This window comes from Emydura macquarii, unplaced genomic scaffold (genome assembly GCF_026122565.2).
Source record: "Emydura macquarii macquarii isolate MOO-44397 ecotype Brisbane River unplaced genomic scaffold, CSIRO-AGI_Emac_v2 contig_318, whole genome shotgun sequence".
In the NCBI taxonomy this organism is placed as follows: Eukaryota; Metazoa; Chordata; order Testudines; family Chelidae; genus Emydura; species Emydura macquarii.
In genome coordinates, this window is record NW_027130455.1 from 4,749,274 (window position 1) to 4,774,792 (window position 25,519).

Sequence of the window (25,519 nt, forward strand, 5' to 3'; positions counted from 1 at the left end):
GCTTCAGATGTTTACAGCAAGCAGTTATAGGTAACGAGGAGGTTCTCTCTCTCTTAACCACTGCACCAAGCCATCCAGTTCCCCAGCATGTATTTCTCTTACTGTAGCATTTAGAGGGATAATCAAGTACTGTAAGCTAGAACAAAAAGCTGGCAATATTTTAATCTGAGGAGAAAATATCCTCCTGTATCCAAGTATCTAGATTTTCAAACATTACTACTTTGGTAAGACATTTAAAAGAGGAAGACAAACCACTCCAGTTAATGTATGAGACAAAAAAAATTCTGTATCTAGAGAGGTTGCACTACCATCTAATACATTACAACTCTTGATGGAACAGGTTTATCACCCAACAAACATCTTTAATGTAAGTATAAAGATATGCACAGGATTTGTTTATGAGCCATAACAGTCGTTAACTGCAGAGGAGGGGCTAAATATATTTTGTAATGTTTATTTAAAAATTCATTGTTTTAATTGACTAAAAATTTAAGACTAGAAAAATAAAGTCTGAAATCTCTAAGATTAGGACACTGTAAATTGTCCCTGATTACACACTAGAATAGAAATGCTAGCATATATCCATTCTCCAAACCTGGTGCATGTGTTATTCCCATTGATGTCTGTGGAAGCTGCTGTGCATTAAAGAAAAGATCAGTCCTTTAATTAAAAACAGTTTAATTGTAATGATGGAAAGTAGGAGGAAATTTGAATCTCAATCCCTAAAAATATTTAACTCCAGGTTAAATCTGGACCTCTGATAGTGCAGTATCTACAGTTTTACTGTAAGAATAAATAGGGATGTAGTAGGGCCAGGATCCTACTATACCTGACTTGAAGTCACTGAATGTTCACCATTGTAAAAAACAGCTAAAGGTAGAGTAGACGTTAATACAAGACCTTAATACAAGCAAATACATTGTCTAATTATATCTTCCAGAGTTATTTTTGTTATATACATTAGCATCAGGTTTTTGATGACTATTACTACAAAAACAATATTCACTAAACGATTCTGGAAAAATCATGGAACAGACTGAATCCAAGGAATCCATTCTGAAGCACTTGGAGAAAAAAAAGGTGATTGGGAACAGTCAGCATGGATTCACTAAAGGCAAGTCATACCTGACCGACCTGATTACCTTCTAAGATGAGATGACTGGCTCTGAGGATGTGGGGAAAGCAGTGGATATGATATACCTTGACTTTAATATGGTCTCCCACAGTATTCTTGCCAGCAAGTTAAAGAAGTATGGGTTGGATGGATAGATTATAAGGTGGATAGAAAGCTGCCTAGATCATTGGGCTCAATACGTAGTGATCAATGGCTCGATGTCTAGCTCACTGCCAGTCACAAGCGGAGTGCCCCAGGGGTTAGTCCTGGGGCCGGTTTTGTTCAACTTTTTCATTAATGATCTGGATGATGGGGTGAATTGCACCCTCAGCAAGTTTGCAGAGAACACTAAGCTAGGGGGAGTGGTAGATATGCTGGAGGTAGGGACAGGATACAGAGTAACCTAGACAAATTGGAGGATTGAGCCCAAAGAAATCCAATGAGGTTCAACAAGGACAAGTGCAGAGTCCGGCACTTAGGACTGAAGAATCCCATGCACTGCTACAGACTGGGGACCGACTGGCTAGGCAGCAGTTCTGCAGAAAAGGACCTGGGGGTTACAGTGGATAAGAAGCTGGATATGAGTCAGCAGTGTGTCCTGGTTGCCAAGAAAGCTGATAGCATATTGGGCTGCATTAGTAGGAGCATTGCCAGCAGATCGAGGGAAGTGATTATTCCCCTCTATTTGGCATTGGTGAGGCTTCATTTGGAGTATTGTGTCCAGTTTTGGGCCACTACAGGAAGGATTTGGACAAATTGGAAAGAATCCAGTGGAGGTCAATGAAAATGATTAGGGGGTTGGAGCACATGACTTATGGGGAGAGGCTGAGAAAACTGGGATTGTTTAGTCTGCAGAAGAGAAGAGTGAGGGAGGTTTGATAGCGGCCTTCAATTACCTGATGGGAGGTTCCAGGGGGGATAGAGCTAGACTGTTCTCAGTGGTGGCAGATGACAGAACTAGGAGCAATGGTATCAGGCTGCAGTTGGGGAGGTTTAGGTTGGATATTAGGAAAAACATTTTCATTAGGAGGGTAGTGCAGCACTGGAAGAGGTTACCTAGGGAGGTGCTGGAATCTCCATACTTAGAGGTTTTTAAGGCCCAACTTGACAAATCCCTAGCTGGGATGATTTAGTTGTGGTTTGTCCTGCTTTGAGCAGGGGGTTGAACTAGATGACCTCCTGAGGTCCCTTCCAACCCTAATCTTCTATGATTCTATAAATTGTATCACTTTAAAAGTAATGGAAAATCATGTAAAATTGTACTACATTCTCCGTCCCATACACTGTTTGTTACAGAGAAGATGGGTCTTGCAAAAGGTGAGGGGATAATGAGGATGAAGATGGGCATTCAATTTTTGTCAGAAGTGGCAGAATTGACAACAGCCCTGGGGGTCCTCCATTGTCCAGTGGGTATCACAGAACTAAGTGGAGGGAAGGTGGTGTGCTTTTGTCATCCCAGCCCCAATCTGATGTCTGTCATGATGGCTGCTTCTCTTTTTCTTATATGTTTGGTAAGAGTTTTTTTTAATGAATTTTACAGGTACTAAAACTAGAAAATAAAGGAACGTGCTTTAAACATATAGGACTTTTTTTTTATTTATGGTAAATGGATGTGCTGTAACTATAAAGACATTTAAGGTTAATCTATAAAAACAACTACATTTGTTAGTAAAACAGATCCCTAGAGTCTGACAAAAAGTGGAACAAAATGTATTGAATCTCTGACTGTACATGGTTTGCCTTTTGCTATGAGCTCAGTCCTGCAAGGTGCTGAGTGCTTTGGAAGCAAGTGATTGATTTTAATGGAATTACTCAGGCTTAAAGTTAAGCCCTTGCTTACATGCTTGGCTGACCCCAAGCTGGAGGGCCCAGTACCTTGTAGGATTAAGCCCTGTATATCACTATATAAAAAGCAAACTACATATTATTGTGAACCAATACAAATTACCTGTAACAAAACAATCTGGCCCAGTAGACCAATTCTTTAGAATAATTTTCCAATTCACCTGCTATAATTTTAAATATATTGAGCGTACACTTTCAACCCACATTCTCCAGGATTTTGAACTCTATCATCTTCTTATTGATGGGTTAATTTTAAAACTCACCAGGTATCTGTCAACCGTAGACAACTTCTGCCTTTTTTCCCTTCCTTTCAGATACAAATAATACAATGTGCAAAAATACAATGAATAAAATTCAGTAGAGAAGTATAGTTTTATTTTCCTGACCAACTGTATATTGAACCCAGCCAAATGAGCATGCGTCTCATAGTATGCATTGGGCTCAGACACTATGACAAACCTCTCTCTCCTGCATTAGTACAGGCAGATGTCTGAAAATACTATGCTTCACGACAGCTTGAAGAGGAGTTAAAGCATGTTTTGTCTTCTCTGCATTAGGAGCATCTGCAGTATCAACAAGTTCAACATTGCCTGGCACCAGTTCTTACGTACATTTCTTTCTGGTTACGTTTTCCACCTAACTTTCTATATACCAGTTGTCAAAGACGACAAAGTTCCTTGCTATTTGCCATACTGTCAACAAGGAAGAAAGATAGTAATTGAATACGCTTATCAACAACAGACATTCTCTTTTCAACAGTACATCATCTAGTTGGCAGAGGAACAAACAAACTGTCAGCTGTTGCACATAATGGACTTGACCAAATGGGTGATAGGAGATAAAAACAGCAGACGTCTATCAGGAGTCATTCATCTTTTACATGGTTTGGCTAATGAGTTTATGAACCTTCGGGCTATGAACTTTACTGCTGGCAGTGGTTGCTGAAATTCTGAAAGTCACATATTGAGCAGGCTTGGAATATATTTGGAGGCTGATAGTAATGCTCCCAATTAGCTATACTAGAAGCCTCCAATTAGCTATATGGAGAATGAGGGCTATTTTAAGAGAAGGGAACACCAGCTCGGCCCACTAGCAGCTGTAGACCAAAATTTTAGGCAGGACATTGAAACTTGTCTTAGTTCTATATCACGTGCTTATTACTTAAAGGCACTTTTGTAAGTGCCCCTCAGTGTTGTACGATGGTTGAAAAGCTGTTCATAAAAATCCAGTAGTTTCTGATTGTAGCATGCTACTGAGGGATCCAGCACAGATGCCACAGACATGGACCATTCATATGGAAAAGCTATCGTGTTGAGTTAAACACTGTGATGGGCATACAGAATTGAGATTTGGATACACTTGTTTTCTCATTTTACTGAATGGGCATTGCCCCATGTTCCCCCAGGGTAGATCCTCCATTTCTTTAGCCTCTCAGGTCTCACTCCAGCCTGTGCTATCATGAATTATGAAATGCTTCACGCTGGGTCTCTCCTTAGCCCAATTAATGTGTAGCAGACAATATCATAATCTGGACAAACTGGATAAATGGTCTGAAATAAATAGGATGAAATTCAATAAGGACAAATGCAAAGTACTCCACTTAGGAAGGAGCTATCAGTTGCACACATACAGAATGGGAAATGACTGCCTAGGAAGGAGTATTGTGGAAAGAGATCTGAGGATTATAGTGGATCACAAGCTAAATATGAGTCACCAATGTACCAATTGTTGGGAAAAAAAACCAAACCGTGAACATCATTATGGGATACATGAACAGGAGTCTTGTAAGCAAGACACAAGAAGCAATTCTTCTGCTCTTCTCCACGCTGATTAGGCCTCAGCTGAAGTATTGTATGTTCTGGGTGCTACATTTCAAGAAAGTTTTGGACAAATTGGAGAAAGTCCAGGGGAGAGCAACAAAAATTATTCACAGTCTAGAAAACATGACCTATGAGGGAAGACTGAAAAAACTGGGTTTGTTTAGTCTTGAGAATAGAAGACTAAATGGGGATATGATAGTTTTCAGGTGCATAAAAGTTTGTTATAAGGAAGAGGGAGAAAAATTGTTCTTGTTAACCTCTGAGGACAGGACAAGAAACAATGGGCTTAAATTGCATCAAGGGAGGTTTAGGTTGGACATTAGAAAAAACTTCCTAACTATCAGGTAAGCTAAGCAATAGAATAAATTGCCTAAGGTAGTTCCGGAATCTCCATCTCTGGAGATTTTTAAGAGCAGGTTAGACAAACACCTGACAGGGATGGTATGGATAATATTTAATCCTGCCTTGAGTGCAGAGGCCTGGAATAGAAGACCTCTCGAGGTTCCTTCCAGTCCTACGATTCTATGATTCTATGCCCTAATTAGGAATTTGGACAAGGGACCAAAAAAACCCATGAATATATAGTAGATCAAGAAAGAAAGAGAAACCCACATAAATGTCATTCATTTTGTTATCCTGTCATTAGCATTTCTTTACACTTTGAAACATGTTGACCCAAGTCATAATAATTATAGAAAAGAATGGCAATAAATATAGAAAATAATGGCAGGGCATCTTAGTCTCAAACCAGCTTCTGTCAATGGTGTCTTGTATATGGAATAAAAGCCTACTGTGTCTATTAACCCAGTGCTGATTAGGTATAATTTTGATGTGGGGTTTCTTTTGTTTTTACAAACATTTCTCAGTTTAGTTAAACACAAGGAAACATGCACATTTAAATCATTCCAAGGTTAGGTACCTGTATTTTAAAGTAATTTTCAGCATATTCAATTTCAGCTTGTCTGAACTACCAAGGCAACTGAATGTTAACATTTCCATCTGTGCTTAGGTATCTGCATTGTGAGCCAAAAATAAGTCTCTCTCTCTCTCTCTCTCACACACACACACACACACACACACACACACACACACACACACACACACACACACACACACACACACACACACACACACACACACACACAGCAGATTATTAAAAGAATGGAGGTACATAGTGAAACAATCTCATCATTTCCCTTCTCATCCCCCCATTATACACATACCCCAAAGATGCTGCAGACAAGACACCTCTGTAGGAAACAGTGTTGGAGTTTGCAGGGTATGATGTAATAGGAGGTCCCACAAACCAGCCAGAGAATCAAATGTTAAGTGTAATAATTTTTTACTTTGCTCTAGGCTTTTCCATTAATAAAAGAGGTAAACACACAGTCATACAGGTTTTCTAATGCCAATTGCATAATGTGCTCTTTATAATTAGAATATCAGGTTAGAATATCAAATATATAGAATATATTAGAATATAAAAAGACAAAGTACATACAGAACAAAATTTCTGAATCATTTGCTGTAGGTTTAATGGGCCCCTCTAAATCTGCTTTGAGCTCTACTCTAGTTTATCAGTTATCAAAGCCTCCCTGAGCTCAAAGCCAGGAACAGGCTAGTCCATTCCTTGCTAGTCTTGCTACAGTTCAAAATATCTCTATATTGCAAGTACTCACAAGAAGTGGGTTTTATAGTTTCCTCATATCCTTAGTCCCGATGCAGTGTAGTCCACAAGTAAAACTAGTCCCTAATCTATCCTCACCTCCAATTTAGCTTGAAAAAATAATCTGCAGCAGCAAAAGAAACCACAACCCAGTAATAACTCCCATACCTGCAGGAACGTCATCTTCTTTTCATGATAGAAAGGAATGTCTAATGCCCAGCCACTATCTCAAGGTAAATAAGGCTGATCCATACGTTACATATCTCATCTATATCTCCTCAGTATAGCAAACTGGGGATCGTTGATAATTCCCATTATGTCTAAGCATCATACCATACATCCTACATGACTGATTGGTTGCATGGGCATGTCAACTTCACAACACACTTCAAGGCTGACGTAGTACATATGGTACGTTTTGCAAATCACAATGGTTTTACAGAACATAAATCTTAGGATGCCGTGTGAATTTTTTTAAGATTGTAAAACACTTTCTATAATTTATAAGGAAGATTCAACCCCCCACACACGTAACAAATTCTTCAAAGAGGATCCATTCTGGTTGAAATGTTAGATATGTGGTCTCTTGCCAGAGTAAACCTTTTATTTTTGCAAAGTTTTAAGTGGCTCAGAGCAACAGTTTATGTCAGGTAACTTTTTTAGAAGAAGTGGTATCTCACTTTTGGAAAGTTTTTTTTTTTGACATTGCAGATTTCAAAATCATCTTTGGTCTGGGAATTCTATATACATTACATTCACTCCCACCCAGCAAGAACAAGTGCATTTTGAACTATGCTGGGTGGATAACTCGTGACTTGTTACAAAAAACAGGAGTTTTGGGTGCTTTGTAATCCTCTCAGCAGATTATATCTTAAATTAGGATTCTTATATATATCTAGCAAATCACACAGGTTTGCATTATCTTATTTATTCTTAAATTTCATTATCATCTACTCTGACTTTTCCATTCAGAGAGCACTTTCTCCACTACCCAGAAACGCATTTAGAGCACACACAACACATACAGTCTCTGGATGCCTCCCCTCAACAGTGTGAAGTCAGTGCAATGATCCAGTCTCTTCTTCCCAACATTTTTACTTGAAAGAATAATATCATGACCTGGTGATTTAATTTTTAATTACTGAATCCAAACATGGCCTGAAATAACAGGAATTGAACCACCTTTATCTTAGTGCATCAGCATCCACATCTATTGCCTTATTTTTGAAAACTCTGCAGTCAAGAATATTGAAAATAAAATTCTAAAGCAACTAACTTAGTAGACCATGTTGAACAGAATCAACAGCAGAAAGTATTTGCAGCAGTAAACATACTTCAGCGATGGCAATGAAATAACTGCAGCTGTAAAGGCAGAATTATGTGATCCAATGTGAAAAGGGACACAGATTGTGCATTATTAGAATTACAACTTACTTTGACAATCTGATCCTATCAGATTCAAATCCAATTTTATCATCTCAGATTAATTTAAAGACTTATGGTATTATGTTTTCAGATGAGAGGTTATTTAAATAGCGCCTGAAAGTACTGTAGTTATTGTGACAACTATCTAATGCAGTGGCTCTCAACCTTTCCAGACTATACTGTACCCCTTTCAGTAGTCTGATTTGTCTTGTGTAACCACAAGTTTCACCTCACTTAAAAACTACTTGCTTACAAAACTAGACCAAAAAAATAAAAAGATGTCACAGCACACTATTACTGAAAAATTGTTTACTTTCTCATTTTTACCGTATAATTAATTAATTGGAAATAAATTAATTGGAATCTAAATATTGTACCTAAAATTCAATGTATAATATAAAGCAGTATAAACAAATCCTTGTCTGTTTGAAATTTTAGTTTGTGCTGACTTCGCAAGTGCTTTTTATGTAGACTGTTTTAAATCTAGGTAAATATCTAGATGACTTGATGTACCCACTGGAAGACCTCTGTGTAGCCCGAGGGGTTTGCGTACCCCTGCTTGGGAATCACTGATCTAATGCATTTGTGAGAAACAGATGTGTTGTTATAAATAATTTAGAGCAATATATGAAAAAGGCTTCTGAAGTAAAAATGCTTTATTTACTGAACCCTAATTTGCCCACATAATATGGCTAAACCATTAAAAACCCAAAATAATAATAGACTAGGATTTAGTTAACAAACCAAGATGTAAGAACAAGAGTATTTTGAATACCTTGCAGGAATAAATATTGAATAAAAGCAAGAGAGAGAATAGGTATTTCAAATAAATATAATACCTGGCTGATTGGCAAGTGCTTTTGGGGAGTTATTCTTTAGTCAAACTAATATTAAATACATGCTGGAGTATTTCAAACTCCACTCAAGACTTTCTGAATCAACATTTGACAAACATTTGTTATTGCTTATATATTAAATGTTTTTTAATCTCCTTAGCTTCATGTGTAACTGAACAAGGAATCAGTGAGGCAAACTGTTGAGACTATTTGCCTATTTGTGTTCAAAGTTGCCTCAGAGCATTTATAATGGAATAGTATAATCTGTGATAATGGTCACCATTAAAAGGTTGCAGTGTAAAGAAATTACTGCGGTGTCTAATGCCCCACTCCTGCAGTTGACTGTGTTCAGCTGATCCCATCATCTGTGCATACGCTTATCAAATACAGTGGAAGTTTAGGTAGGGAGCCCATCTATATGGAGTCTGCTGCAGGATAAGGGTCACAGATCCCATTGTGCCATAACATTGTGCCAAAAACTGACTTTTTAATTGAGACTATCATATAATTTGCAAGGCTGAAGATATCATGTTTAAATCAGAGATTCTTGTTTCTAATTGTTGATTTTCAAAGAGTGTCTGAACTTTGTGTTTACAAACTGTATATGGTTATAGTAAAAAAGAAATATATAAATCACAGTGATTTTTTTCATTTAAGAAAAGTAAAGTTAATTTACTAGGTAATATCTACAACAGAGGACTACTCTTGGAATTCATTGGGATACAATTATTAATTGCTAAACACTGACGATGTGCTATGTAGAACACAAAAATAAATACAGTCCCTTTTTCCAAAGGATTTACAATGTGTACTGAGAAATTCAGGAAGGGAAGGACTTATATGTATATATATATATTATCTAACTTATATATATATATATATATATTATATAGTTTCTATACATACATACATAAACTCACATTTATCCCCATGTATAGGGGGATTTTGATGGACCAGTAAAAGGGCCAGAGACCACTACTGATAGCAACAAGTATGATAATCAGTATGATACTAACAGCAGCCAAAATTGGTAGGCCTTTTTGCAAGCCTGTGCAGACTTAGCATGACTAAGCCAGGAGGGAGGGGGGCCTTTTCTCAACCTTTATCTTATTCTGCATCCCTACCCCTCCAATGAAATCTCTGGTGGATGTGCTGTGATCTGTGTTTCAGAAGTAAAACAAGAAGCTTATCTATGTTTATCCTCAGAGATGTGTGTCAGGGAGTCCAGGCATGTGGGTTCTGCATGAACACATCTTGCTAATTTGTGATCTGAGGAAACCCTTTGTTTAGCTTCGGAAACTGCTTGCCCAACAAGTTTTCTGATTGATGTGTCATTGTCTATTGATAAAGAGAGAGGGGTTTGGATTCTTCAGGATCTCTTCTTGGACACAGTTTGGGGTCCCTACTGGCAGCTGGAAGACTGGCCAATTGGAAGGCTGCTGCTGTATCACTTGGGAGCCACCCAAAACTTCAGTAATTATTGAGGGTTTGGGGGTGTTTAGCTAACCTGTTGCGGATGTGTGTAATTGCTTGAGACTAAGTAAAAATATAGCGTTAAGTGAGAGCACCCGTGTTGTACTATTGGTGCCAGCCCCTCTATCGGTCAAACAGCTGTGTCTCCATTGATTTATTTCCTGACACCACCTCACACAGAGTATGGTTACCAAGATCTTTGGATTGAAAGAACCTCAGGGAACACTCCCACCCCATTCCCCGCAACATACATATACAAACATATTCTGTTCTACTGCACCCATGACAATGGTATCCAAGGGCACATAATCTACCTATTTTATTTTACTTACAATTACTAACTGACTTCTTGCCAGTATCATGGAATAACAGTTTTGCAGGATATTTGAATAAGAAGGGGGTGGGGCTTGGAGAAGTAGGATAGGGCAAAAGGGGAAGCACTGAAAAAGGCAGAGAGCTAGAAGTGACTGGAAGAAATGAATGGGACATCAAGGTTAGCACATTTTGGTGTATATGTTGTGCAGGGCATTATAATTTCAGAACATAGAGCCTGATCTTACTTATGAAAAATAAGAGCTAGGTATTATCATTAACCTGAAGTAGAAGACAGCTTGTGTAAAGAAGCATTTCTCACATAAAGGATCCAACCCATAAAATTTAGACTGTCTCATCCTTCGTTATTGTAAACGCAGGCTGATAAATAAAAATATACTTTGAAAAAAAATCAATTTCTGGAAACTGGAAGTTGAAAGAAGATAAAGCTAGAGGCAGATGAAAGATCAATTCTGGGTAGCATAATATCAAATTACAGGAATCCCCACACGGAAAGATTAAACTATTATCGAGCATAAAGCAACACAATTTGTTTACTTTAAAAGATAATACTGAGCAAAAGCCAAGGGAAGAAAGCTCAAAAGGAATACTGTTGTGGGCAAAAACAGAATAATTAGTGCATATCAATATGACACACATCATTTAAAAAAGAAAAATCATCTCCATAATTAGTTTCCAGATACGGAATATGTTAAGAGTTTGAGAATTTCACAGCCCAGAATCACCAAACAATACTGCAGTTATCAGCCCTTTCAGAGCACTTTGCTACATCAATTATTTGTCAAGCAGATTCTTTTCTCTGAAGTTGTATACATTAGGATATTCGTCTGTGAATGGACAAGTGACTAACTCTTCCATTCTTCTTTACAAATTAAAAGTAAATCTGAACAACATTAAGATTAATGGCAAGTAGACAACTCGTGTACAACTTTGTATTAAGTAATTAAAAACTTAAAATACAGGTTGATAGCATTAATAGTTTTTGGTTAAATGCTAGTTTACATGAAGTTTATTCAGTTTTCTGTCAGGTAATTTTGCTTTTATAGTTCTATTTTCTCCTTGTCATAAATTCTTAAAACAGTAACACAAGTTTTTTGTTGGTTTTTTTTACCTGAAAGACATCCAGCGAGTGACAGAAACAGCATCAGTTTCCATGACGACCACATCATTGGTCACAAAGGTCTTGAGTCCCTGCTTGTGTGATTGTTAGCAGCTTTGACGTTTCTTCATTAAAGCTCAATCTAGTGAGACAGAACACAAGTCTCTGTTAGGAAAATTAAAAACATCTAGCAAATATGTGATAGGCTATTCAAAAGAAACCCTAGATTCTAGTGCAATCCCAAGACCTCTTTATGTAAAGTGGGAGATGACATTTTGAAAGGGAGGTATATTTTGAGAGATTCTCAAGAAAAATATAGTGTAGCATTGTACCTACCTATGTTAAGAGCTAAACTGTGGATGCCACTATATGGCTTCACTGGAGATTAAGGAACCCTAGTTTCTCACCCCAAAGGCAGAGGTGTGCCAGGGCCCTGAATTCCTGTTCCTCCTGAGCCTAGATTTATACATGCACACTACACCTTTCATCAGCAGGTGTAAGGAATGAAGCTCAACATTTTCCCCCAGTGTCCTGGAAACAATCTCTTGGTGTTTTCTAGAGGTGGGTGAAATAGTTGCAAAGAACAACTAGTTCATCAAATTCAACCATTTCAACTGCTCGCAAATTGTGCCCACATAGGTTGCAATCTCCACTAATTTTTCACTGTTTGAAATCTCTTGGTGGTTGTTTAATACAAACACTGCTTATACAAAAGCTGTTCTTTTTATTGTTAACTTATCCTCCCAACGTCACACCCATCGCATTTTTTGTCCACCTGTTGAGTCTTGTCTAATATCTAGTTTGGGAGATGTCGGGGGGAGAAACTGTCTTCTTTGTTACAACCCTGAACTGTGATTATGGTTTCTAGATTCTACTGTAACAATTCCAGCTACATTAACACATTGCAAGCTACTGATTGTTCACTGTATTGTTTCAGGTAGTCAATCCACAATTCAAATTTCCAGTTGTTCCAACTGGACACATAGGGCCACATGGGTATATTTTTGTTTCGTGATAGAATGAGCATAAGGCTTTCCACCGCTACAAATTTGAAACTCACTTTTCATGACCATTCTGCCATAATTGCTTAGAGTCTGACTATGACAGGCCCTATGTAAATGAGCTCAAGGAACCTTCCACTTCCGCATGAAGTACATGTCCCTTCCCCCGATGTCAGCACCTGCAACAACAACAGTCCCTGAATGAAGCAATCTGTACTGTGCACTAGCCCACTTAGGGAGGGAACATGAATCACTCCCCTAAGTCATTCAGAGACCATGTGGTTCATTTACAAAGCTTTATTTGGACCACTTGCTAGGTGGCATAATCTAGCACATCAACATTGTAATTTTGGGTGACCTCTCTCATTGATAAGAATTGTCACAGAAACCAAACACTCAAGGCATGCAACATACTCAAAACAAAATCATTTAAATGCTTCAAAGAATGTATGAGAATCTTTCTGCCACATCCTCCCAGTTAAAATGCTCTCTGAGCATTTCCACTTGTGAGCTACATTGCCAATCTCCCTTCTTCTATATGTGCATGCACGCACGCACACGCTCCATGAGCAAGGAAAGGCTGCATGTATTTGTATATTGGAAAAGTTATTCTCAAAACGATTTAAATTGTAACTTGTCAGCTCTCATTTATATAGTACTCCAGGTGCAGCACTCAACACAAATAAAGATTCCCAATTTGGGATTGTTCTTCCTTTCAGGTAACTTACATGGGCATATGAGGTGTGCATGTTAATATATGCTTCCCTGAAATAGAACATAACTGCAGCTCATCAAAACCTCCACAGGGGACCCTCCTCAATTAATTATTAATGCCAGCTGCCTTTGTTTTTCACTTCTGTGATAATCTGTGTTTCTGTCAGTATGTTTCGTGGGTTGGGTAAGTTATCTCTTTCAGCATCCTCTACTGGCCAGACCTCTGGGAAATAAATATTTTCATTAATATTTAACTTTTGTTTCCTTATGGCCATTTCTGTTAAAACACGTAGAATACATCATTCTTTCTTTCTTTCTGCAATACCATCTCCCTTTTTAAAAAGGCACAAAGCAGAAATTGAAAATAAAATTCTGGTGATTTTTCTGTTGTAAGAACAGGAAAAAAATGTGTCCAGGTCTAAAGAAAGTGGGAGACAATCTCAAAAAAAATTTGATTTGTCAAGCATAGTAATGGTACATATTAAATGATAGTGACATAACTAACAAATGAAGCAGTGGAACGCTAAATCATACTATAAACAATCTTAATTCCTGGTTTGTTACTAGTTAAAAACTCCTCAAAAACAAGAGGCAAATTTTCATTTGGAATAACTAAGAAAATGTTGGATTCAGTAGAGTTGTTGGGTTCAGTAGATAAAATTCTATGTTATATGTTCTACAGGAGGTCGGACTAGGCAATTTAATTGTCCCTTCTTGGCTGGAAGTCTATGAAACTATGAAAATAACTGCTGTTAAAAAAATGAAAAAAAAATTGTGAAAAATGTGTTCCTGTTTCTCGAATATTTTTAAAATAGGATTTTTCTAAAAAAGCTTTGTAGCTGTTCTGAAAAAATGATGAATTTTTCATGAATATTTCACTAAAGTTCAATAGAGCCATGACAGTTTCCACTAGCCGAGGATCTGCCCTCAAAGACTTTTTCCAGCTCCAAATTAAAAATACTTAGCTGTGTCCTACTTACCCCAACACTATAAAAAAAAAATTTCAATTCCAGGGAAAAAACATAAAATGTAAAAACAGGTTGTGACAGAAATGGAGTTGCTCTGTAATCATTTGTGAATTCTGTATATTGACCTGGTTATTAGGATGCTTACTGTATGAATAAGTTGGTTTAGTAATAGGGGGTTCCCAGGAAAAAGACAAGCAAGAAGGGAAACAGTGCCTCACAATAAGCCACTCCTCAGTAAGCACTTAGACCTTGTCTACACTACAAGGTTACCTCAGTATAACTTACATTGATCAGAAGTGTCAATAATCCACACCCCGGAGCAATGTAAGTTATTCCGATCTAAGCACCAGTGTAGACAGCGCTATGTTGCAGGAGAGCTTCTCAAACTCATAGACTTCAAGGTCAGAAGGGTCATCCTGATCATCTAGTCTGACCTCCTGTACATTGCAGGCCCCAGAACTTCACCCACCCACTATTGAAAGAGACCCCTAATCTCTGGCTGAGTTACCAAAATCCTCAAATCACAGTTTAAAGACTTCAAGATACAGAGAATTCCCCATTTACACTAGTTTAAACCTTCAAGTGACCCATACCCCATACTGCACAGGAAGGCAAAAAATACCCAGGGTCTCAGCCAATCTGATTTGGGGGGAAATTCCTTCCAACCCCAAATATGATGATCATTTAGACCTAGGGCGACCAGATGTCCCGATTTTATAGGGACAGTCCTGAAACCCTGATACCTGAGAAAGAATTCTTTGTAGTAACCCAGAGCCCCCACTATCTAGTGTCACATCTCCAGCAGCTAGGGATTTTTGCTACTGGCAGTTACTGATGTGCCACATGCCATCATAGGCTATTCCATCATACCATCCCCTCCTCTCTCCCATTGGCTTAGAGCATCTCCAACACAAGCGCTACAGAGGTGCAGCTGTAAGTGCTGTAGTGTATATGTATCCTTGGGGTAGTTAAGAGTCAATGCCCAAACTATTATCTTTGAAGATTCTATCTTCCAGCTCCAATCAACTAACAACACTGGTTTTGAGAAGCAAGGTCAAAGCCCCAGAACTGATGAGAGCAAAGGAATTCTGGCTGGAATATAAGGGATTCTCATTCTCTCTCAAGAAAGGGGAAATTGCTTGGGGAAACCAGAGTGAGACAGAACTCACCGGGGTGTCTGAGGGCCAGTCTACACTGGAAACATGACAGTGGCACAACTTCACTGATGCAGCTGCGCTATTGTAGCACATCTGGTGAAGATACTGTATGCCAGGGGGAGAGAGAGCTCTCCCGCTGGCATAATAAAACCACCTCTGTGAGAAGCAGTAGCTATATTGGTGGGAGAAGCTCTCCTGCCAGCATAGCACTGTCCACACACCAGTGCTTATGTCAATATAACTTACATCACTCAGGAGGATGACTTGAGTGACATAAGTTATACTTACATAAATTGTAGTGTGTACAAGCCCAGAAGAAGTTAAGCCTGTTTCGGCTATCATTAGGGGATGTTAAGACAGGCATTCAGGTAGACTGTTTTGAAATATTTTTTCTCTAAACATTTTGTTCTTACTATTAAAACAAGCAATGCTTTGGTGTCAAGAAGGCAGTCTGATCACTGTACATCACTAGTCACAGACCTGCTAAGTAAGTCCAATTGATCCACAGCATACTGTAGGCCAGATCCTGGTCTAAGAGCGGGAAAAATGAGGAATTCCACTCTCTGGGGCTAGTTGTACACATTTAGAGCCACCATTCAGGGTGACCACAAGCGGCCATAGAATAAAGAGGTAAGAGTCTGTGTAAACAGCATATAAAGACAGTCTGCCATTTACCACAGCTATAGTAGGCTGGGTCTCTGTAATCTCTGCGCACCTTAGGGGAAAAAAGGCACAGTGTCTCACACCTAGGAGGGGGGGGTGCCCTCAGAAGCTATGCCCACACTACAAGGTAGGAATGTGATTCCTCAGCTCACGCACACTAGGGTCACCAAATAACTGAAAAATCGGGTCCCCTTTTTCTTTTTCTTTTTTTTTTTTTTTTGGGGGGGGGGGGGGTGGCTGTATAGTTGCCGATATAAGACAAAGTCCCTAATATCAGGACAGTGCCAATAATATCGGGATGTCTTGTCACCCTAGTGTACACACACTCACACTAGCGGTCATTGAGCTAGCACAAGTATAAATAGTAGAGTAGCTGTGGTAGCACGGATTGCAGCAGTGGAAGCACAGCTTAGCCATGCTGAGGGAGTGCCCACCAGTTTCAGGTGGGTTTGTACTCAGCCCAGCTAAGCCATGCCTCTGCTACCTCTACCCAGCCTAGCATGGCTACAGAGCCATTTGTGCACATGCTAGCACAACGAGAGCTAGTGTGACTATGAATACACAAGCAGAGAAATCACACCCTTAGCTCACAGAGTAAACATAGCCAGAGGGATCAGAAAGAAAGCAGAGGTGCAAATAGCCTTGCAACTGGGACACAGATCAAAATTAGTTTTGACTTGTATATATGGGTTAAGATTTTCAAAAGTGATTATTGGTTTTGGGTGTCTCACTTACGAGATACCCAACTGCATACACTTTAAAAAGGCATAGTTTTAGGAAGTGCTAGACATCTGCCATCTGAAAATTAAGACTTTCAAGCTGGACACCCCAAAAAATGAGGCACCACTCATTACTTTTGAAAATCTTGGCCAGGATATCTTAGCTATGATCTATTTTTATAAAAAGTGTTAATCTCAGAAAGTGTAATTTGACTTGAGCAGTATAAGAGCTTAGACATCTGACTGTACCTACTTTCCAAAGCAGAGTGGCAGAATTTTCCAAGCCATTAATACCAGAGTCATTCAGACTTTCTGAAACATGAGAGATATAGACATGGTGCCCTAAAGATAGAGAAATGGTGTCCTATAGATATTTATATTTTTTGGTGTTTATTTGTCATTTCATTCTATGTTCTTAGATGGTATAAAAAACAATCCTACAGTAGAACCTCGATTTTGTGAATATCAATAATGTGAATCACCAGTTGTACAAACCATTTTCCTGACAAGGGGAAAAGAAAAATCACATAATGAAAGTGATGTCTGTGGAAAACAAGTCACCAACAGTTTACATTCCAATACTTTTCATCTCCTTGAAATCACTTTGCAGTGGCTTAATAGCGAGAAGAAAACAATGCTTTGCATACATACTGTAATTTTGAGACGTTTGATTTTATTAACTTTTCTATATAAAATAGGGGTTCTACTGTATTTCTTAGCTTTTCCTCCCCTTGGTTTGTTTGTTTGGTGGTTTTGTGAAAGTTGGAGTTAACTTTTCATATCTAAACCTAGATCAATGTTATTCTTAGAAATACAAGCGTTACAATACTATTGTCTCACATTTGCCCTTTGACTTCTTTAACCTTTCCATAACAGCTCTTGGCACTTTAAAATGTGTATTCAGACCTTGCCAATGTTTAATGCTTGTCCTGCCTGCCCAGCTGCTGTTTCAGCCTTTTTTGTACTTTTCCTGGCTCTTCCCAATACTTTCTAAATACAAAATAATGCTGGGCATTTGGACAAAGGAGCACATGCCAGCATAATGGAGACACAGTACCTTTAGGGATTACTCTGCAGTACTGTGCACATTGCCACTTTATCCTTCCTAGTGTAACTGGACAAATGGAAGACAATTAAGATGGCTTGTTATTGTTCCAGTACTGCACACAGCTTGATAGCAATGCTTTCCAAGAACAAAAATTGAAAAGTAGATACCGTAACACAGATATATGGAAATATGGGGCTAAATTCTAGATTCTCAGCTGATGTCAATAGAGTTGCTCCAGTGATGAAATACTGGTTCCATTAAAGTCAAATGGGATCTATACCAGTACAACTGAGATCAAAATGTGGTGCAAGGAAAATAAGTATTTGAAGCTTCCACAAAAGACAAATAGAATTAAGCTTATAAAGAAGAAGATTCTTTGTTTTTTTGTCTTAACAAATGAAATGGCCTAAAAATGTAGAGTCTTCAGAGTATGAATGGTTAATGGATGTTCCCTTCTCCAGGGCATATCATAAGGTGCATATACCTAAAACTAAATGGGTGGGGCAAGGGACTGGTGAAGAGACAACCATTTATACAAGCAATAATAAGATTGCGTAGTTTTTAAACCAAACTACCTGATTTCCAGGACATTTTTGTTCATCCCTAAGATGCATGCTTTCATCAGAGACTTCAGTCTCCTGCCCTTTGTTAGGAACACCCTACATAAATATTTAAATTTTCCCATAGGAAGCTTGCTATGGAATCACATACTGAGTGGCAAGAATATAGTTAAGAATAGCCCTACCAGGCAAATACTGCCTAAAATTGTTTTAAATATAGCTTTAGTCAAATCTCTCTTTTTTCCAATGCATGTAGATCTGCATATAATTTGAACCCTTAGACATGAAATTTGGTCTGTTTGGGACAGGCTCATCTGTTTGAGGAGAGAAATTCATGGGAAACTGTGAGGGCAGGACACCCCAAGGATATTAAATACTATGTAGATTTCTTTTGCATAATACTGTGATTTGAATAAGCTCTGCAGTCCTTTTGTTACTTGTTAAAAGGAAGAATGGTTTCTCTATTATCTTATATATATTTTAAATAGACACACACACACACACACACACACACACACACACACACACACTAAATCCCGTATTTATTTTGATCTCTTACAGTGGATACAGATTCATGAATATTCATGAACAGTTTGTTGGATAAGGGAAAGATTAATTTTGCCTTCCAGCAATTTTCAGAACCTAGTAATCTAAAATTAGAATGGATCAAATGATTTACCACTAGTAATTTAGTAATTTGCCACCAGCAAATTTTGTTTTTCTTTTCTTCACGCAGACTGCCCAAAAGTAGTTTGCAAAAAAAAAAATAAAATACACACGAAAATTGCATAATATCAAAAAAATATTTAGTGATTTATTTTAATTCCATGGATTGATCATCACAGTTCATTGAAGGCATTCAGCACCCAATATATGCTATGGAAGCAATGGTGACTAGTGGCTATGGGTCAGATAAAAATTACATAATATTTCTGTTTCTGAACTAGATAAGTGGCCAACTATTTCTAGTCTGAATACTCAATGCAGTATTGCCAATCCAAATGGTCAAAAATCCTGAGTCACACTCCACAAAATACTGAGATTTTACTGATAAATCTAGAGTTCATTTGCTTTCTGGATTTTTGAGATTTTCGGGGTCAAATTTTCCAGCTTCTTTACTGTCCAGAAAGACTAGATTTAAAAAAAAAAAAGATATTTTACTAAAATAGTTATGCTGGTGCAATCTTAAGTATGGACACTACTATACTGGTATAAAGGTGTCTTATTGTGGTTTCTCACTTCCTGTATGGGAATAAACTAAACCAGTACAAGCACTTTTATGGCAATTATATCGAAGGCTCTTATACTGCTTAACTATACTAGTATTGTTAGTGGTGCAACTTGTGAGAGTTTGGACAAGCCCTTACACAATATAGACACTGTGGAACGAAGAGGGGTGTGTGGCCTGTCCCTTGCTGAACTCATATTAACTTCTCTACACTCTTATTTTGGGCCAATAACGGTTACTTACAGGGGACATACAAGTCACTGCTACTTCAGGCAGCAATAAATTCCTCTTTGTTTCTATGCACAAAGGGTTATGTTCAGAAAGATTGTGGGAGTCCACGTTGCTGTGCTGCAGGGACTTCAGGAAAAGCATGAAAACAGAAATATGCAGGAAATGAGCCTACTGTTCTCAATATCTGTATTCAGTGGGAACTAGCAGAAGGCAGGCTATCCCGCAGCAAGCAACACACTACATATATATTTTCATGCAAGATTTCCCCTTTCAGAACACTGGCTTAAAGTACAACTGCTCTATCTGCTACTAATAATACTCTAATGTGGCAAAAATATGAAATCACTAACTGTATTGCAATAAATTTCCAAGATTAGACTCCTACAAAAAGGACCACTGATATTGGACTAAGGTTGTTTTTTTACGTTCACAGTGCTTAAGGCACTTGAATGAAATGCTCCATGCCTATGCAACCTTTACATGCACCAGTGCTGGGAAGCTGAGACTCAGACAACCACAACCAGTTTCCCATGGCCCTCCTTTCTTCACTCCATGTGAGAAAATCAAGTCCAGTAATTTCAAAACAAAGGTGTTCTACAGCCACCCGCTATGGAATAACCAAGCATGCGTTCTTCCAAAAGGATTGTAATGCATTTGACATGGGTTTAAGATATATTGCAATTTTGGTTGGAGATTTTGAACACAGGCTTGTCTCTTGCAGATCCCTAATGATACAGGTGTATAAATTTACTGCTATGTCCAAGGTAATAACAGGAACTGTTTATCTGTACAGTAAATGTAAGTAAGCTATGTTGAGTCCATGTCCCTTTTCCTCCAGTCCAAACTCACTCCAGTACAAACTCTTCTTTTTTCCTTGCATGAAAATACTGTTTACAAGATGTTTCCTTTGTAATAAAAATTAAATCATGTGAAAAAAATCATACAATTAACATTTGTACTATTAAATGCATCAGCAGAAATTGTTACAGGACAAGAAAAAAGTGAAATCATACTAAGCAAATGTAAACAGTAAGATATTTTGTAGGACTAATTATTGTCCAAAGGGGAGAGCATTTTTTTCATCAAAGTATAATAATATTTCCACCAAAGAAAATGTAATGAAGTACAGGTTTTTCCAGATATATTGCTCAATTGTTCTACGAGTCCTTAATTTACTGCTAACATACTATTGAAAGTTTCTTCTGCAGTGGAGCCGTTTGTCGGTTTCAACAGGAGAGCAACCAAGAACGTAACTTCTAAAATTTCAATTTAGAAATTATTCTGTCTATATATGGCTGTAATGCAGCTTTAACTGATATTGCTCATGTTCTAGGATGACACTTAGAACACTGATTCACAAAGGAAGCAAACCACGCAAAATTACCATTGAGAAGAATGGAATATCTATCTGGGCATTCACCTTTTTGAAAAGCAAGACAAGGATGTTTCCTAAATGCAGATAAGTAAAATTCTCAAAAGCGCCTAGTGACTTAGGAGCCCATGTCCCATTGAATGACTCAAAGGAACTTAGGCTCTTTTGAAAGTTTTACCTAGTACCTGTAAATTAACAGAGCCCTGTTTCAATGTTTATTCTTTGCCTATATTTGAGTATTAACAAGTAAAAAATCCTATGAATGTGAAATTTGAAATACCTTCCTTTCCAGGAAATACAGAGTTAATTTTATGGTTCAAAACTACTTTGAAAACATCTCCTGGGGAAAATGTAGAATTGACCACCATTTTTTGTTAATTTGCTCTTGCTACCTCTTGATGAAAAGGTAAAATTGAAAACAATTCTTATAAATTAAATTGAGAATAGAGCATGTCAGAAAAGTTCTGAGAAAATTTTTTTTATTGGAATTCACCTATTTGCCAAAATAAAAATGCTTTGTAGAGACCGTTTGATTTTAGCGAAGTTCAGATGGAACCCAGGCAGTCTCTGATCAGAAACCTTAACACATTTCAAGGTAAAGTGTTAATAAATAGAGTTTCATGGTGGACTTTTACTGAAGCTATTTATTCAACAAAATGTGTACATTTAAAAAGTATTGCTATGGCCTCATCCTGCAAACTCTTATGCGAGGAAGTATGTGGGAGTGTGCTAATAAAGTTTGTGGATAATACAAAATTGGGAGGTATTGCTAATATAGAGAAAGACCATGATATCATAAAATAAGAACTGGATGACCTTGTAAACTCAAGTAATAGAAATAGAATGAAATTTAATAGTGGGAAGTGCAAGGTCATGCACTTAGGGACTAATAACAAGAACTTTTGCTGTAAGCTGGGGACGCATCAGTTGGAAGTGACAGAGGAAGAGAAGGACCTGGACATATTGTTTGATCACAAGATGACTATGAGCCACCAATGTGATGTGGCTGTGAAAAAAACTAATGCAGTCCTAGGATGCATCAGGTGAGGTATTTCCAGTAGAGACAGGGAGGTGTTAGTACCATTATAGAAGGTGATGGTCAAACCTCATCTGGAATATTGTGTGCAGTTCTGGTCTCCCAGGTTTAAGAAAGATGAATTCAAACTGGAACAGGTGCAGAGAAGGGCTACTAGGATGATCCGAGGAACGGAAAACCTGCCTTATGAGAGGAGACTCAAAGAGCTTGGCTTGTTTAGCCTAACCAAAAGGCGGCTGAGGAGAGATATGATTGTTCTCTATAAATACATCAGAGGGATAAATACCAGGGAGGGAGAGGAGTTATTTAAGTTCAGCACCAATGTGGACACAAGAATAAATGGATATAAACTGGCCATCAGGAAGTTTAGCCTTGAAATTAGATGAAGGTTTCTAACCATCAGGGGATTTCTGGAAGTTCCGGAACAGCCTACCAAGGGGAGCAGTGGGGGCAAGAAACCTAGCTGGCTTCAAGATTGAGATTCATAAATTTATGGAAGGGATGGTATGAACGGACAGCCTAATTTGGCAATTGACTGATCTTAGATTACTAACTGTACATATGCCCAATGGCCTGTGAAGGGATGTCTGGCTGATGAGTCTTGCCCAGATGCTCAGGGTTTAACTGATCGCCATATTTGGGGTTGGGAAGGAATTTCCCCCCAGGGCAGATTGGCATAGACCACGGGGTTTTTTCACTTTCTCTGTAGCGTGGGGCTCGGGTCACTTGCTGGTGGATTCTCTATACCTTGAAGTCCTTAAATAATTATTTAAATAATAATTTTATTTAATTATTTAATATTTATTAAATAACTCAGTCTTAGGTTAGGGGTCTAAGCACAGGAGTGGATGGGTGAAGTTCTGTGGCCTGCATTGTGCAGGAGGTCAGACTAGATGATCATAATGGTCCTTTCTGACCTTATAGTCTAGGAGTCTGTGAGAACTTTATACATAATGAGGAAAGTTATCAGGACTAGTCAGCATGAGTGAAATTGAGCCTTTTGAAAATCAAAGCAGCGTAGAAAGTTATTTGGATGTTATTATTTATATTAACATAGTGCATAGAAGCTTTAGTCATGGACCGGGACCCTATTGTGCTAGGCACTGTACTAAAACAGAACAAAAAGAGAGTAACTGCCCAAGTAGTTTACAACCTAAATTAAAAAAAATTAGGAACAAATTTTCAGGAGTTCAACTCCCATTCTGGCACCACTGAGAATAATAGGAGGTGCTGGGGGCAGAGCATTTTTAGAAATCTAGCCACTTAATTTTTGGTGCCTAAATAAAAGCTGGGCTCTTTTGAAAATCTGAAGCCAGTTGCATGTACTCAGCACTTTTGTTGTTGTTTAACATAGCTTTAAACTAAAGATATTGAATTATCTCTCTAGGAGCTTACATGACTTCCCATCACTCTTGACTTCACAAGCATTTATGAAATCATCTTTCAACACTCCTTTGAAGTAGGTCAATATCAACATGCTTGCAGATGGGAAACAGAAGCACAGCGATTTGGCAACTTATTCAAGTTCACATAGAAAGTCTGTAGTAGACTTGGCAATTGAACATTGGTCATTTGAGTCGCAGCTCAGTGCCCTAGCAACAAGAAAATCCTTCCTCTCACGCCTAACTCTCTTGATGGAATTTTATTATGCAGGCAATTTCAGGAAGCAGCTACATTCTAGCTCTTGGACACCTGAGGGACCCCAAGAAGTACCTGGGATCTTATGGATGAGTGTCTACAGCCATTGATGCAATGCCTACAGGCTGCCTCTCTCACTTGAATATTTGTATTGGACTCAATCTGTTTAGAATTTAAAACTTCAGAGAAAAATAAATTCATGCAGCTCGGCTGGGATACCAGAAGGGACTCGTGAGGACTGAACAGCTGTTTTGTGACCCTTTTATTTATTATTTTAAAACTCTGTTTAGTAATCATGAATTGTGCCAGACTAATCACGCTGGAGATTAAGTCTTCGATTCATAGAGTAAGTGTATCAGGGAAGTGATAGGACCAGCTTCACCACACTGCTGTGTCAATGTATCTCAGACATGTTCTGTTGGGTCCACCTCCTATGGGAATAGTTCAACCTGGGTTCTCTCCTGAGGCAGTCAGCTAGTGCAAACAGGGATGCTGACTTTGATTAATGTGCTTTTATAGACTCCCTCTGCCACCTGCATCTGGAATTATCTATACCTTCGCAAATCAGTATAACTTAATCCTTCCACTTAATATGACTGCCAGAGTAATAAGATTATGCATTTTAATTACACAATGCAGCATCACTTGGCACTCCATGAGGATATTAAAAAAACTTCAGATTATGCACATATCAAGCCCATTATACAGAACACTAGTGGGCACACCTCTCTCTGTGGACCTGTACGTTGTTTATGTTTTCTGCCAGACAAATCAACTTTTGGGATGGCTAATAAACACATCCTGTTATCAGTGTGCTCAATGCTGTACATGAAAGAGAGATCAAAACAGTTCCTGCCTTGAAGAGATTACAAATTAAGGCCCCTAATCCCATAATTGGACCTATGCAACCTGCCCCCTGCATCTATTGGAACCCCACTGACTTCACTAGAGTTCTAAAGGGGTGCAGGGATTTGCTCATATGGATCTGATTACCACAGTGAAGCCTAAAAATTTTAACTAGTTAGTGGATTTCATTTGTATCTCAAATTACTTTTTCCTTTTGTGGGGCTTGCATGAAGAAGTGAATCTTTCAGGAGGATTTCAATAAGGAGAGGATGTTACTGGTCCCCCTCTGTGCCGATACATAAAGAGCAGTACAACCCCAGCTAGAGAGCTTTAGAAAACTGAATTTATAGCAGCTCACTCTTTTAGTTCTGGAGGTCCCTAGTTCAATCTCCAGTGTCAGCCAAAATATGGCTGCTGTCACATCTATACAATACTACATTACTAATAAGAGGTCCAATTTGGACGTAACACAGCAAAAATCATTTGATTTGTACAGTGTATTAAAATTAAATGTAAGCATTGGTCTATTTTAATAAAATTGTTTGCTAGAACAAAAAAATGTAAGGAACTATATTAGCAACAAGGATTTCAGTAATTTTCAAATGACTTTTGCAATTGCTGTTTTGGATTGTTATCTTACTAAACACAAAGCAAAGCAGTCATCACATATGTTCATTGTGAGTACTTGATATTTTAGTGCTTCACCCCATCTTAGGGTTCTTTTTTT

At 38.2% G+C, this 25,519-nt stretch overlaps 1 protein-coding gene across 5 annotated transcripts in view; it reads right to left on the reverse strand.

Moving 5' to 3' along the window:
• The window catches only part of CNTN5 (contactin 5), a 645,973-nt gene that overhangs the window by 488,064 nt on the left and 132,390 nt on the right, over window positions 1-25,519 (reverse strand). For 4 of the 5 annotated variants that reach the window (XM_067567931.1, XM_067567926.1, XM_067567942.1 and 1 more), the window contains one exon: window positions 11,624-11,753. In XM_067567931.1, the coding sequence (XP_067424032.1) occupies window positions 11,624-11,681 (58 nt within the window). In that variant the 5' untranslated portion in view covers window positions 11,682-11,753. Of the gene's footprint in view, window positions 1-11,623; window positions 11,754-12,671; window positions 12,792-25,519 lie in introns of all 5 variants that reach the window. The other variant, XM_067567939.1, reaches the window with a different exon arrangement.